This window comes from Antedon mediterranea, chromosome 1, assembly GCF_964355755.1.
Source record: "Antedon mediterranea chromosome 1, ecAntMedi1.1, whole genome shotgun sequence".
Classification (NCBI taxonomy): domain Eukaryota; kingdom Metazoa; phylum Echinodermata; class Crinoidea; order Comatulida; family Antedonidae; genus Antedon; species Antedon mediterranea.
In genome coordinates this window covers 15665746-15679867 of record NC_092670.1, presented here as the reverse complement: position 1 = coordinate 15679867, position 14122 = coordinate 15665746, and the positions used below count along the sequence as shown (strand labels likewise).

At 31.4% G+C, this 14122-nt stretch overlaps 1 protein-coding gene across 1 annotated transcript; it reads right to left on the bottom strand.

Moving 5' to 3' along the window:
* Window positions 1–412: 412 nt before the first annotated feature.
* On the bottom strand, window positions 413–13798 carry LOC140058458 (cAMP-dependent protein kinase regulatory subunit-like). Its single transcript, XM_072104081.1, has 11 exons — window positions 13625–13798; window positions 7340–7501; window positions 6206–6297; window positions 5954–6015; window positions 5795–5841; window positions 5430–5528; window positions 4763–4822; window positions 4586–4646; window positions 4314–4435; window positions 3760–3841; window positions 413–3319 (listed from the first exon to the last, which is right to left on the bottom strand). The coding sequence occupies exons 1-11, from the start codon at window positions 13787–13789 to the stop codon at window positions 3147–3149; spliced, it is 1125 nt and encodes a 374-aa protein (XP_071960182.1). The 5' UTR covers window positions 13790–13798; the 3' UTR covers window positions 413–3146.
* Between the last annotated feature and the right edge of the window lie 324 nt (window positions 13799–14122).

Genomic DNA, 14122 nt, shown 5'->3' with positions numbered 1-14122 from the left:
TCCTCGTGCACCACCGCTACCACCTGTATGTAAATAAAGTCAATCGCGCGCGGAAGTTTAGCGCGTACATCGGATACGCGGCGCGTTTATATTGGATGCGCGTAAACCGGATATGCGTGCGCGTGCGTGAACAGACGCGTTTCCTCCTTTCTTGAAAGTTTTTTTTTTTAATTTACCAAAAATGTGAATGGAAATGGGTGAAATCAAATCTCTTTCTCCCTATGTATGTAAACTTACTGGAGGTTGTGGTCCCATGGCATTCAATGCCATTTTCGCATCCACCCAATTGAAACTGTGTGATACATATAGAAGAAATGGTAGGAAAATTAAATAAAGCATTGAAACTTAGAAAGACTATGACTTTACATTTTACCATTAAATACAAGAATAAACAAAACAAACATTTTCAGCAAATCTTATTTATTATTAATCTCTGTTTAATTACGATACCACAAAAATGTACGGAATAAAAGGATGAATGCAAAATGAGCTAAATGACGACGTCAAATATCAATGGAATCATTTAGGAATGCACTAATAATTATCTATTCTCTAAATATCCTTTTGTAAAGCATAAATTACAGCAACTATGTGGGTACACTTATGGCACCTCTTCTATTACAAGTTACTGTTAGACCATTTTTGTAGGAGTAATAAAGATACAAAGCAAATGCATACATAAAAATTATTTTTCACCAATCACGCGCGAAAGTTTGAATGATTTGTTTGTGAATTAGGGCCGTAGCCACCAGTACGGTTGATAAGGTTTCAACCTGACCACTTTTTCACAGAGGTCTTTGACAGCCCAGTGGCTTGAACAGAGATTGTTCCCTTTTCTTGCAAAAACCGCATTTTATTTCCTGTGGTTAAATCACTGTGATTGGTCAAATTACTTCCATATACTGTACATCCTTGTTTTTGCTGGGAAATGATCACATAATTAAGATTTGCTAATTACATTCATTCATTGCCGATAAACTTTAAATATAACAATATTTAGGTTTTTAGCACTTAAAAATTGTCTACGATGATGTCTGTATTTCCATCAAGCATTTTTTCCCATACATTGTTATAACCAAAAGTATGGTTATTCTGTACTACAATTAAGTTAATTTTTTTAAATGCAATAGGTCTGCAAAAATTCATAATGGAATCATAATCCAATGAAGTAATGCATTTATAAACCTTAAAATTGTTGTGCAATATATTGTGTTGTGTTAGCATTACGTTATCAATCACTTGTGGAAAGAATAAAAAATATAATTATGATTTAACTTCCAAACTTTCAAATCCAAAAAGTACGAATTCGAAACCAGATATAAATCTTAATTCAACTTAAAAAATGTAGTAACTACAAATAATCCTGAGCACAAAGTGTAAAATTACTGCAGTAACTGCAGTTGACATATTGAATGGAAGATATAAATACTGTACATGCTTTATTTCATTGTTGGACTAAAGTGATTTTATTTCCCATTTTCCAGTAACTAACTCATAACAAATATTAAACTAGAGATATATATATATATATATATAAATCCAAAGGCAAATTACTGAAAAAAATGACAATGCTGTGGGTATCAGTGGCTGGATCTCAATGGTGATACAAAAATAAAAAGCGAAAAGCTAAATCAAAACGATAAAGTAAACAATAATCACATGTTACATTACTAAACCACCATTCACACTACAAAATTATTCATAATAAAATAATATTCTTGAAAATATATGATGTAAAATCTCTGCCAATCAGATAACAAGTGTACATTTACATTTAATCACCAGATTCAGATTACAATTAGTTTGTAGTGTATAAATAAATAAACATTTGAATAAATTGACAATGAAATGGAATGACTAATTATAATACCTGTAATACATGGGTGTTCTAATTTTTGTTGAATCTTGATACCAGGGCATAAACCGCAAATGGTTGCTATAATCATTATGTATCGAGGTTGACTGAATGCTGTATCGTATAAGGCAATAAATGTCATGAATTTTATGCAAAAATTTCCAAATTAAATGCATTTTAATTATATCCTATAAATGTGTTCCAAACTAAGCTCGGTTTTAAACTTTTGGACGAACCATCACAAATTTATCTGTGCCCCCTTTAAAACAACATCAGTTAAACTAAAGTTAAAACACACATGAGCCTTTATATAAACGTATACGGATACTATATACACCAAAGAACAGTACAGTAGACGATTGGTTTAGGCTAAAGTCTGATTTCCAATGAACGTAGTAATAGTGTAGCAAACAAAGTAATTCTGGCAAGAAAACTAATTTGAATGCCCTGCACTCAGTAACAATTCATTATACCATTCTAACCTTTTAATTTTGTACGCATTTACTTACTATTTTTGGTTAGGTAGCCATGCACGACGTCCAACCTTCAAATACTATAGATTGTTTTGTTCTAAATTACAAATATCTTAAGCAAAATACAAGCTTTTTGAACTTATGATGCACTAAATAATCTTTATACTGTATTTTTGGTAGATTCTGAAATAAAGAATATAATGCCAACTTGTTTAAGTTTATAGTTAAAACGCACATTGGAAATCAACGTTAACAATCACCCATTTACCTCACAATACCAATACATATATACCATAGAATGAAACATCTTATATACAAGCCTGTAGTAGAAAGTAGAGCTAAAGGAAGCAACTATTCATTGTGTTTTGTCCGAGTACAGTATGTGTGTGTGTGATTTAAAATACATTCCAAAGTAGAGCTAAAGGAAGCAACTATTCATTGTATTTTGTCCGAGTACAGTATGTGTGATTTAAAATACATTTCAATGTAGAAATCATATACTACTGCAGGTCTCAATAAGATTTAGAAAAGGAGCTTTGCTTTAAGTCTCTCTATATTTTGTTCCAAATTAATTAAGAGAGATTAACCTGTTCTTAGGTAGATAAGAATAAAAATAATTGTATTGTATAACATGTTAATAGGTTTCTGATGACCTTTGTACAGAGAAGGTAACAAGCGTTTGTTTTAATTGATATAATTATTAGCTGTTTGTACTTTTACTGAGTTCTCAGCTTATTATAATGTGTGCATGTAACAGACGCACATGGCACAACTATATATTTAGACCTGTGTGATCCTCTATGCATACACATCACCCACTAAACTGAGAGGGCGACAAAGCTGTTGTACTGAGAGATGTTCCTCTTCAATATATCGATGCACGGGCCGAGAAGCCTCTCGAATCGCTGTCTGTCAAGCTTAACGCACTTCAATGGTCCACGGGCAACAACGGTGGCAGCACGAGGGCGGTCCAATATCAATGCAATCTCACCTGTAAACAACAAATTTGAGCAACTGTAGAAATCAACATTACTAGAATATTACACTACTGCAACACAAGGTCAAATAAACCCATCGAAACAGAGGTTTTAGAGAATAAGTTTTTCTCTACCCGTAGATATAGTGTGTGTAATTGTACACAATTAAAGTCCATAGGGAACCATCATATGTACAATGTCTTCAGTTGAATTATAAAATCCTAGATGGTAGCTCCAAATAATAATGCACAGGTGAGATCTGGTAATACATCTTTGTGATTGGTCAGTTGTGATTATGATTGTATTGACTGTGAGTATGTGATAGCCCTAAATTTTGGCATGTCCACTTCACAATACAGAAACTATGTAAGTTACAGCATGAGAGTAAAATATCTCATTAAAAACTGTTTCTATCACCTTGACAATAAAATAAAGGTAAACGAATTTAACATACCAAAATAATCTGATGATCCTAATTTGCTGACTTCAATGAAGTCTTCAGCATCTGTTCGCCGTTGGAGGACCGCTGCGCTACCCTGAAAGTAAAAAAAAACATTTAGAAAAAACATCAACATGGCACTCACATGCTGATTCCTATATGATGATCCTATTGTTATGCAAGAAATGTTTGTGAAAAACAAGCATTGATAGTTTATAGACAGTTATAATCAGTACAATGGTTCTGACAAAAAGGTATTCAACATGTTTAAACGATAATGCTTACTCAATACAACAATGACTGTTAACATTCATTCAACTGCACCTTCTAAAGCTCTGTCTACACTATCAAACTAGTTTGACAAAAAAGGTGTGATGTGCCCAAATATGGTAGTGATATACTTAAAATATAATAGTGATATGACATCATCATTTCCATGTATGGGCACATCACATTTTTTTGTTACATAAGTTTGACAGTGTAGATAGAGCTTAAGCCTAACTTTTATTGTTAACACATGACATCAATCTATAACATATTGCATATATGTATCATTTTGAGGTTCTTACCTCCACAATAATGTAGAAATCATCTCCAGGCTCCCCTTGGGTGACTACACTCTGGCTATCTTCAAACTGTACAGGGACAAGAGCATCTGCTACAGTCAACCTCTCCCACTGGTCTAGACTATCTGCAATGACAATTCACAGAGAAAATTGAAAAATAGTTATAACAACATGAAATTTAGTTTGGATCAGCTCTTACCAGATGAGTAAACAAGTTTCATTTTTTATTATAACACATTTTTTTTTGCGTTTTTACTGAATTATATTTAACTTACCAAGAATAGAAATCTTTGACAGCAAGCATTCATACATGCCCCTTTTTCTAATAGTGGAACCCTAAAAAATAAATATTTGTATATATTTATTATACTTGGAGGCCACTACATCTACAAATACCATATTAGATATATCTTTCACAATTGTGTTTAAAATAAAAGACACAACAACTTTACCATCAAAATTCTCCTATAGCTATCACGATCAATGCCCCACAGTTTGAGGTCCATCTTAGCCTAAAAAAAAATAAAAATTATAATGTTATTATAAAATTATTATTATGATAACATACAGTACTATATAAGTAATATAATGGAGGATTTTTTTTAAATTTCATTTTCATCCCATAGCGAGAAACTCGCCACTTACAGGATGGATAAACTATTTTATAATTGATCGTGCTTATAAACTAAGTCTTTGAGGCTTAGGGAGTGGAGTTGAAAGAGTCGTGAGTTACAACCTTGGCCCTGGGATTGAACCCAGGACCTTGAGATTGGAAGGCTAGCACGTTAATCACCAGGCTACAGCTCGCTAATATTATATTTCCAATTACCTTTAACTTATTATCGTATTCATTCTAATTTGCCTAAAACCAAATGGGTATTGAGGTTCCAATTACAGCTGGATGCGAGGAAAAGGGAAATAAAAACATTAGTATGTTTTAAACTCTGTCTACACTATCAAACTTTATGTGACAACAAAATGTGATGTGCCCATATATGGACATGATGATGTCATATCATTACCATATTTAAGCATATCACTACCATATTTGAGCACATCACACTTTTTTTTGTCAAAATAGTTTGATAGTGTAGACAGAGCTTTAGTTGATTGACTAACCTTTACAGTAGCGGCTCTTGGAGTGCCATAGATGAGGGCCAGCTCACCGAAACTACCACCATCACTGATAGTCGTTACCATGTCACCGTTTACATATACCTAAAACATAAAGACAATAACGAGACTGAATAACAACAAAATCAAATTGCTCTACAAACATACAAATAACGACTGTTTTTAAGAAGCTAATGGAAATGAATCTTCTGTGTATAAGGATTATTTGGGTCGTCTATTCTGCTCTTTTTATATATTTGAAAAATTCATGTATAAAAGCATACTGAAAATCAAATATATTTCTGAATATATACTGTAAGTATACTTCAATTCATTAATTACTATCTATCTGCTATCTACTATCTGCTTACCTCTACTTCTCCTTTATCAATTACATAAAAGTTGTCACCTTCATCACCTAAAAAACAAGATGTGTAAACATCAAACATCAGAATTCTATTTATACTCCAGTTTATCCATTATAACCTTAAGGTTTGCATACTTTCTCTATAAAATCAATGTTTCCTTACCCTGTTGAATAACCACTTCTCCTGCATTGTGTTTAACAGGGAACATAGCATCAAATATATCACTGAAATTAAGAACAAAAGATATGGAAAAAAAAATAGGGAAAGGGAAACAAAAATACTTTTTTTTGCATTTTTGTACACGTCTTCTTTTCCAAATAGTTCTGACACTGACTGACACACAATCAAGTTTTTTTTATTTAGACAATTAGAAGATATAATCAAAAAATTAATAAATAAAAGAAAATGGTTTACCTCCTTTCATTGTCATCAAGATGAGCAAAAAGCACATTCTTAGCAATTGCTTTAGACAGAGCTGCCATGGTCTTGTAGTCCTTAGGCACAACCTAACAAAGAGAATAATAGGTCGGTAATTACTAGATTTACTGTAGAAGAGCATGCATACTTTGAACTAAAGCTCTGTCTACACTATCAAACTAGTTTGCCAAAAAAGTGATGTGCCCAAATATGGTATGATATGACATCATTATGTCCATATTTGGCCACATCACATTTTGTTGTCGCATAAAGTTTGATAGTGTAGACTTTAAAGTTTAGTGTTTTAGTGGCTTGCACAGCATTTTCTTATTGTCGGTTGTAATTTATTTTTTTAATTTCAAACACCAACTGCATAAAAACAAGGTACGAGATTTGAACATTACCATGAAACCCCAGTGGTCTAATGGTTAGGACATCTGTATTTTAAGCAGAAGGATCCAAGTTTGAATCCGAGTTGGGTTGATTTACTCATCTTTAAATTATCATTTCAAAATTATCACCACGAGGTGGTTTAGAATGTCTTTTAATGGCTATATATATACACAGGCTTTGGAGTGGAGTTTCTCTAATGCATGTAAATTTATATACATAAAATACTACTATAAAATTTATACGAGACAGTAAATGTAAACTATATAATGGAATGAATCGATAACAACACATTCATGATTACAGTTCATTAAAGATTACAGCTTAAATGATCTGTTTAGCTTTCACTGATGTCGCCAGTTTCATACACTTAACACTAATTAAAATTTAAACAATGAAGAATAATATGTTGCGTGTTAAATTAAACTACAAATAGTGCAGAGGTGTTTTTTGTATAAATATTTATTATATAAAAAATGTATACAGTAATATATATTATATAAAAATACTGTATAATAATCTTGGATTTATATAGCATTTAATGTCGTGAAAACTCTTAATATCGTGAAATACTCTTAAATATTTCATACAATTGAGAACCAAAAGAAAAATCAAAAGTCTAAAAACCCCAAAACTAATTTAAAACCGGTGAGCACCAGTTGTGTGTCCTACACTTGCATCCTATCCTAGTTAGGTCATATAAAAACTAGGTTTGCATTGAGATGAAAACATGATACTTACTTTCTTTACGTATGATTTAATCTCGTGTTCTGTAACGACCTCAGCGCTGACCCCTCCTCTTCTGCGTCTGACTGGTGGTACAGTCGTCGGGGATACTTCATCATCCCTCTCATTCTCGTTGGATGATGATGTCGATATTGGTTTAGGTTTTTTCTGAGTGTCCTTTAAAAAAGACAAAATAAATAGTTTTCATTACATTTTTTTGTTAGGTAAATAAAATAAATAATGCTAAAAATAAAAGAGAGAAATTAATGAGCGAAACGCCCAATGAATGCTATAAAATCTGTGCATGCAAGTGAAGTCAACTTTACCATTCAAAGAACCTTTTCTGGTGATGTACGAAAATGAAAAACAAAAACAAATTATCTTTGATAATTGTTGTCATAACAACGCCTAGATTAGAACAGGATATATTTTCCTTAACATACTGTTAGCAAGAAATTCCTATCCATTTCTTATGACATAGGGATCACCTCGAAATTAAAGTAAATTTCCTATGATTACATATGATTTAACCATACCATTATGTGAAAACATTTTAAAAGTCCCTAAATCTCATAACATATATTTTTCTAAATTACTTGCAACCTAATGAAAGAGTCAATTTATATGGAATTAAACACAATGATACAGAATACCAACAGAGTCATTTGTTTAGTTTTCCTGGAATTTTATTAATTAAATTATATGCGCTATCCATTTATATTTTAAGCAAATTTATACAGAGTTATATAATTATTGTCAGAAATAAAATATGTAATTTCATTCATATAATTGTAGTTAAATTCTGAATAATAAGGTGAATACTTTAATAAATTATACTTTATTAAAATTATGTAAGGGGAAAAAACAACGATGTTTGAGATTCTGAATTTATTATAATCGCAAAATTCAGCCGTGGTACAATTTCCATCGTACATGCAAAGAAAAACGTGTCAATGTAACACTTTACAGCAGCTATTACAGTGATATTCGATTATAGCAATTAACATATTACTTTGAGTACCGCGCATATAGCTCATAGAAGGTATACTTGTAACTGGTTATTAATTGTGATACTGATAGACTCACTGAATTCTACAAAAGGCATAGGCTAAAAGAAATTCGCTTTTTTTAAGTCTCACTATTCTTGGGTTAATTAACATATTACTTTGAGTACCGCGCATATAGCACATAAAAGGTATACTTGTAACTGGTTATATTAATTGTGATAGGCTCAGTGAATTCTATAGAAGGCATAAAAGAATTTCTCTTTTTTAAAAAGTCTCATTCTTCTTCGGTTAATTTTTTAAATCCTTTAAATAACAAATATTTTATCCACAGTGTAAAAGATTTGCATCTGTATCAAAATGGCTACAGTATAATTATTTAATTAAACTATTTCTTAAACCGTAGAATAATCAATATACATTTAATGTTTTTACTATTAGTACTATAGGGTCAAGTACAATTAATAGCAATTTATAAATTATATACTATCTAACTCATAAATGTGGATGATATTATTTCACAAGTATTAATGTTATTAGTAATTCTGACCAAATAATATAATAATATTCTTGGTACTAGAGTCCAGCAAACTTCTTAATATTTCAGAAATATTACATATGTATTTTATGCTTCTGACCATACTGCAGGTCATCATTAGACAAAAAAATTGTATGAAATGATAATTTATGGTATAGTATATTTCTAAAAAAAACATTTAGTTTTAAAAAAAGGAAAAATTTGCTAAAAGGCAAGGTAAAATATCAAAAGGATTCATTTCTAAATCTTAACATTATTTATGGTTTTTTTTTACAGTTTCTTGACTTTTTCCAATGTCTGTATGTTATTGTTATTAAATCTAAGGTAGAGAAGGGAGCATATTGTAAGTTTGTTTGTTTTGTACACATGGGGTATGGAATGGTCATGGGAAGGATTTCAACTGCATTTGAAACCTGCCATGGGTCACATATTTTTCCTAAACAAAGAAAATAATTTGGAAATACAAAGAATAATTCCAAAATATTTAATTTTTAAAACGACCTGAATACAACAACATTATACTGTATCTTGAATTCTATTTGTTTAATGCATAATGTATATAATAATACTAAATGCAACACAGATATCCGCTCAAGGCATTCATTGTCAGCATCTGTTGTCATAAATAATTTATTATTATTATTACAGTATACGGGCGTGAAACAATTTTACTTACATCCCGAGGTGGAGTCCTATCCGAAGAAGAACTTCTTCTACGTATTTTTAAAAATGACCGTATATAATCCATACCCTTTTACGTCCGTTCCGCCTTAAATATCATGTCAAAGTTCAAAGATAAGTTTGCATAATTTTGAAATGCAATTACACCATATAAAACAATTATGCTGTAGTAGACGTGACTAGGTAAACAGTTTTAGATTTAAAGACTAATGATTAAAGTATCTTAGTGGTTGTCTTGTGGTAACCGCTGAGAAAAATGGCTGCCTAGCAAAGCTGAGTCAACGATGGATTACTGCATTTACAGTAGGAAGAAAATCACTGATGCAAAGCCTGCATCATTATGTATCAATTACCGATGCAAGAAGAAACTCCCTAACTTCGTGGAAAAAAGTCTGTTTAATAATCTACATCTGCAAATCAATTACTAACAGAGATTTGAACACTTAGCTAGATGGAAAAAAGAAAGATAGAGTTTTTTAAGTAGTCTGTCTAATGGTTGTACTACAGTTTATTTTGCAGTTTACATTGATTACTCTACTATTCTTTAAAATAATTGACATGATTGATAATTAAATAAATAAATTGATTTATTAATTGATCTACAATTTCCTTTATTGTACAGTATTCCAGTAAAGATGTCTCATAATGGAAAACAAATAATTCTTGAAAAACTATACTTAATTAATGGGACATACAAATTGTTTGTCTAATCATTTGTACTAGAGGTACAACAAAACTGTTAAAATAATCAATACATGTATTTTCTTATAAATTATTCAGCCGCATTTCTGTTTTAAAAATTAATGAAGAATACAGGTAGTATGTATCAGTAATACAACAATACAGTATTATGTACAAAAGAGAGGGTGGGCGGAAGATATTTTACATGTCTCAATTTGGTACAGTATTTGCACAACACGCACTTTCTACTACAGTAATTTAAAAGTACCTGTTTTCTGTTCTCAAATTGTATTATTTTTTTAGTCATTCTTGTCACAGTGCATAGAAACTACTATTACTGTATGCACTTATTGTATGCATATTATCCCAGTAGTAGTATAGTTGGCTAAATGTTTGGCAAAGCCTGCTTAAACTTTTTGATTTATTCTCATAATAATGTCTACTGTCAACATAGAATGCCTTCTTGGTATAGTAGGTAGAAGGCATGTCAAATTTAAAAAAAATCACATTGCTTACTAACTAATTACTAATATAGTAATATCCACAATACATGCCATATTCTATTTGGTAATTGTGGATATAAACTATTTTCAGAACTACTACTGTATCATCTTACCATCAATCCTAGAGTTTTGTACTGTAATGTCAACATTGCAAGTATACTGTATGTTGTTCCCGTTTTAAATCATTACTTCTTGACATTAAAATAATAGCATCTGTCTGGCACACAGTTTCCTTTTAAATTGTAGGTACTTCTGTGTTTATGTTACTATTGCCTTATTACAGATTAATCATTTAACACCAAGTAAGTTAAGTGTCCTTCGGTGGCCTGAATCACAGGTGTCACATTTAATAGCCAATTAAAATTTAATAACATTTTCTTGTTTAGCACTACTAACTATATACTATACTAATTATTATTAACATCCAATACAATGTTGTATTAATAACTGGTTCATTGGATCTCAATAATCATGCTTACTGTACACAGATGAATTGCACACGGTAAAAAATTTTAAAAAAATAAAATAATTAAATATTACTGTACACCATCATGATTAATTTATACCAAAATATATTTCCAGGTCAAAAATTGAATTTGCAGTCAATCTACTGTTTAAGGGCAACTTAGATTTATTATAATAAAAAAAAATAAAATCCTTTTGTAATCAATGCAATCCAATATCCAGTTACTGTATTGCCATTTAAACAATGAAAAGACACAAGCATGTCAAAAAAGCAATATATGACGTAATTAGGTCACGTGTTAAAAAGATAAATAAAATAGATAGACAAAGTTGAAAACAATATGCCTGTCTAATAATTTTTTTTTTTTTTTAAATACAAATAAAATTTTGCATTATTTATTTGTATTTTATATTTTAAATATTTTTTTACAAATTTAACATTTCACATGTTTGAATGTTTTAAAATGTATTCAACCTTTTTAAGGCCATAGAAAGTTTGTATCCGAAACACATTAAAAATGTATTTTCACATGGTTTTCTATGGTCATTCAGTTCGAAAATGGATTAAGGAATAGGATACGTATCAAAGGTGACATCAAACGATTTTCCAAGGCGCTCGCCTAAAGCACTGCTATTTGAACTTTGTCTCTAATCACGGCCCTCTATAGGACGCTGCGAATTGCGTTAATCTACAGTATGTTGTTAAAGATGTATTGTCCCTTGAAACACAAAAAAATGGTCAAAATATTCTAAATTTAAAGTGGCCATATCAAAGTAATATTAAAGTTATTCACTTTAAGTCGAAAATTTAAGCCAAAAACAACAAGTTTACGTAATGAACAGGTAAATTAGTTTGATTACATTTCATCTGGAAAATCGTCACGAGCGAAAGTAAACAAAGATTTCAAACCATGAGTACGCGCATTATGCATATGCTAAATTAGGATTGTTTACAACTCGTCACGGTTAAGAAGGTATTTTCACACAGATCATGAGGAAGTTTTATGATTATGCATACAGAGTAGCCAAACAAGCGCATTTCATTATGGGATATGTTTGGATTGAAAACTTTGACTGGAAGTCAAAGTTATTTTTTTAACAAAAAAACCTCTGTATTTCAGTAAAATATTTCTTTTTTTCGAAAAATAGTTAATAACTATTATGATACTTCAAAATGACCCACCTTTTTTCGAAATCTTTTATTTTTTATTTTTTTGGAATTAGTCAAAGGGACAATACATCTTTAATCTATAGAATATTAAATTATGCATTCCATGTGCAGTGGTTTACAATATAGTCAAACATGTTTTTAATAGCTATAAGCATTGGTTTCTTCATGAATGTCCTTAATTATCGATACGATTATTTAATTGTAGTGCCTGGTTATTGACTAATGGTTATGTCATCCACATCACAGCCAATCACCGGGTCTAATCAAATCAAAACTGCGATCCCTGATCTGGGGTTAGCTGGCTATGTATGGTTGCGATACGTCACTGATTCTACTACTTTAGCGCTCGTTTTGAAAAGTAGACGCAAGGCAAACCATAAACAAACAAACATGGATTAACGAATAAAAGTACCTTGTCCAATATTATTATTTCCACAAGTAGACAAAGGTGAGTAATAGATCATGATACACGATGTAGCCTACCAATAGGCTTACCGTCGCATAACATTTTGTTCGTCGCCATAGCAGCTAGCGCTAAAAATATGAAATATTAATCATGGTTGTTGTGCATGTGCAGTAAACAATATATTAGACACGCGATCGTTGTTTGCGACGGTTAATTAAACTGTTTTTATTTTGTAACATTGTGGGCAGTCCGCGCTCTGTCGGTTAGAGTCATGGAAGCTTTGATCTCAAACTGATGCATATCCTTAGATTCCTTAATCCAGAATTCGACACATTTGCGATACTACACGATGGTACTGTAGTAGATCCAATAAATATCAATTAAATAAGCGTGAACTGTAGGGTGATTAATAAAAATGCAAAAAGATTTTTTGTTTACAAAATTAATGAATTGTTGCCCGGCGGATTTTATTTTCTAAACATGCGGGCGGGTGGTGGACGCAAATCTACAAATCTCATTCCAATTTTTTGGCCTACAATTTCTGAATTGAAAAAAAATGACAGGGACAGTGAATGAATAGAAAAACAAATTACATTTTTTTCTTCACTTTTTACATACTAGGGCCTAGGCCTAGGACCTACCACCTAGGCTAAATATTTTTCATAAGTTACACTAGCTTAGGCTAGTCTATCTGATGTACACTCCAGGGGGCCAACCCCTAGGCCTAGCCTCTCACAATAAGCATAACCGTCGTACTTGTTGTTGGCCAGTTGAAGGAGTTTGTTGTTGTTTTTGTCGGAGATGTATTGTCGCCTAGCTAAAAGTGCTAGCTAGGGCCTGGCTTAACTTACCCCTTCAAGCTTTTCAAAATAATCTTTTAAGAAAGAAGTTGGATTCTCGGGTTGGTGAATACATAATTCAACAATACAGTCTTTCAACATTTGTTGAATATTGTGTTTTTGCACATACGCTTCGCATTCTTTTAGGCTCTGTTCGTCATCCATTCCAGACGCCATGTTTGTCACTTCACTGTGTATATGCAAATTTGGTTAATGGACCCAAACCATAAGCAACGCTTCTTGTAATTGGCTGAAGTTTTTCACTCTATCTTGGCATGGTTATCAATCTAGCTATAATTGATATACAGGTCCATGGTTATATTTCATCTATAATTCAAAGTGTATAAGTCAAAGTGAGGAATTAAATTATAGTTTTTATTCATTTTTGATGCAATAGTCTCCTTTTTTTTCTCCTCTCTAATTTCCTAAAATTCTAACAATATTAACATTCACACAAACAACGAATTACTATAATAGGGCCATAAAATACATGCATCCTATTTCTTTTCC

Coding starts and splice junctions, on each gene's coding strand:
- LOC140058458 (XM_072104081.1), bottom strand. CDS start 13,789: ATGGCGTCTGGAATGGATGACGAACAGAGCCTAAAAGAATGCGAAGCG. Junction 6,298..7,339: donor TTAAATCATACGTAAAGAAA/GTAAGTATCATG, acceptor TCTCTTTGTTAG/GTTGTGCCTAAGGACTACAA. Junction 5,529..5,794: donor TTGATAAAGGAGAAGTAGAG/GTAAGCAGATAG, acceptor TTTATGTTTTAG/GTATATGTAAACGGTGACAT.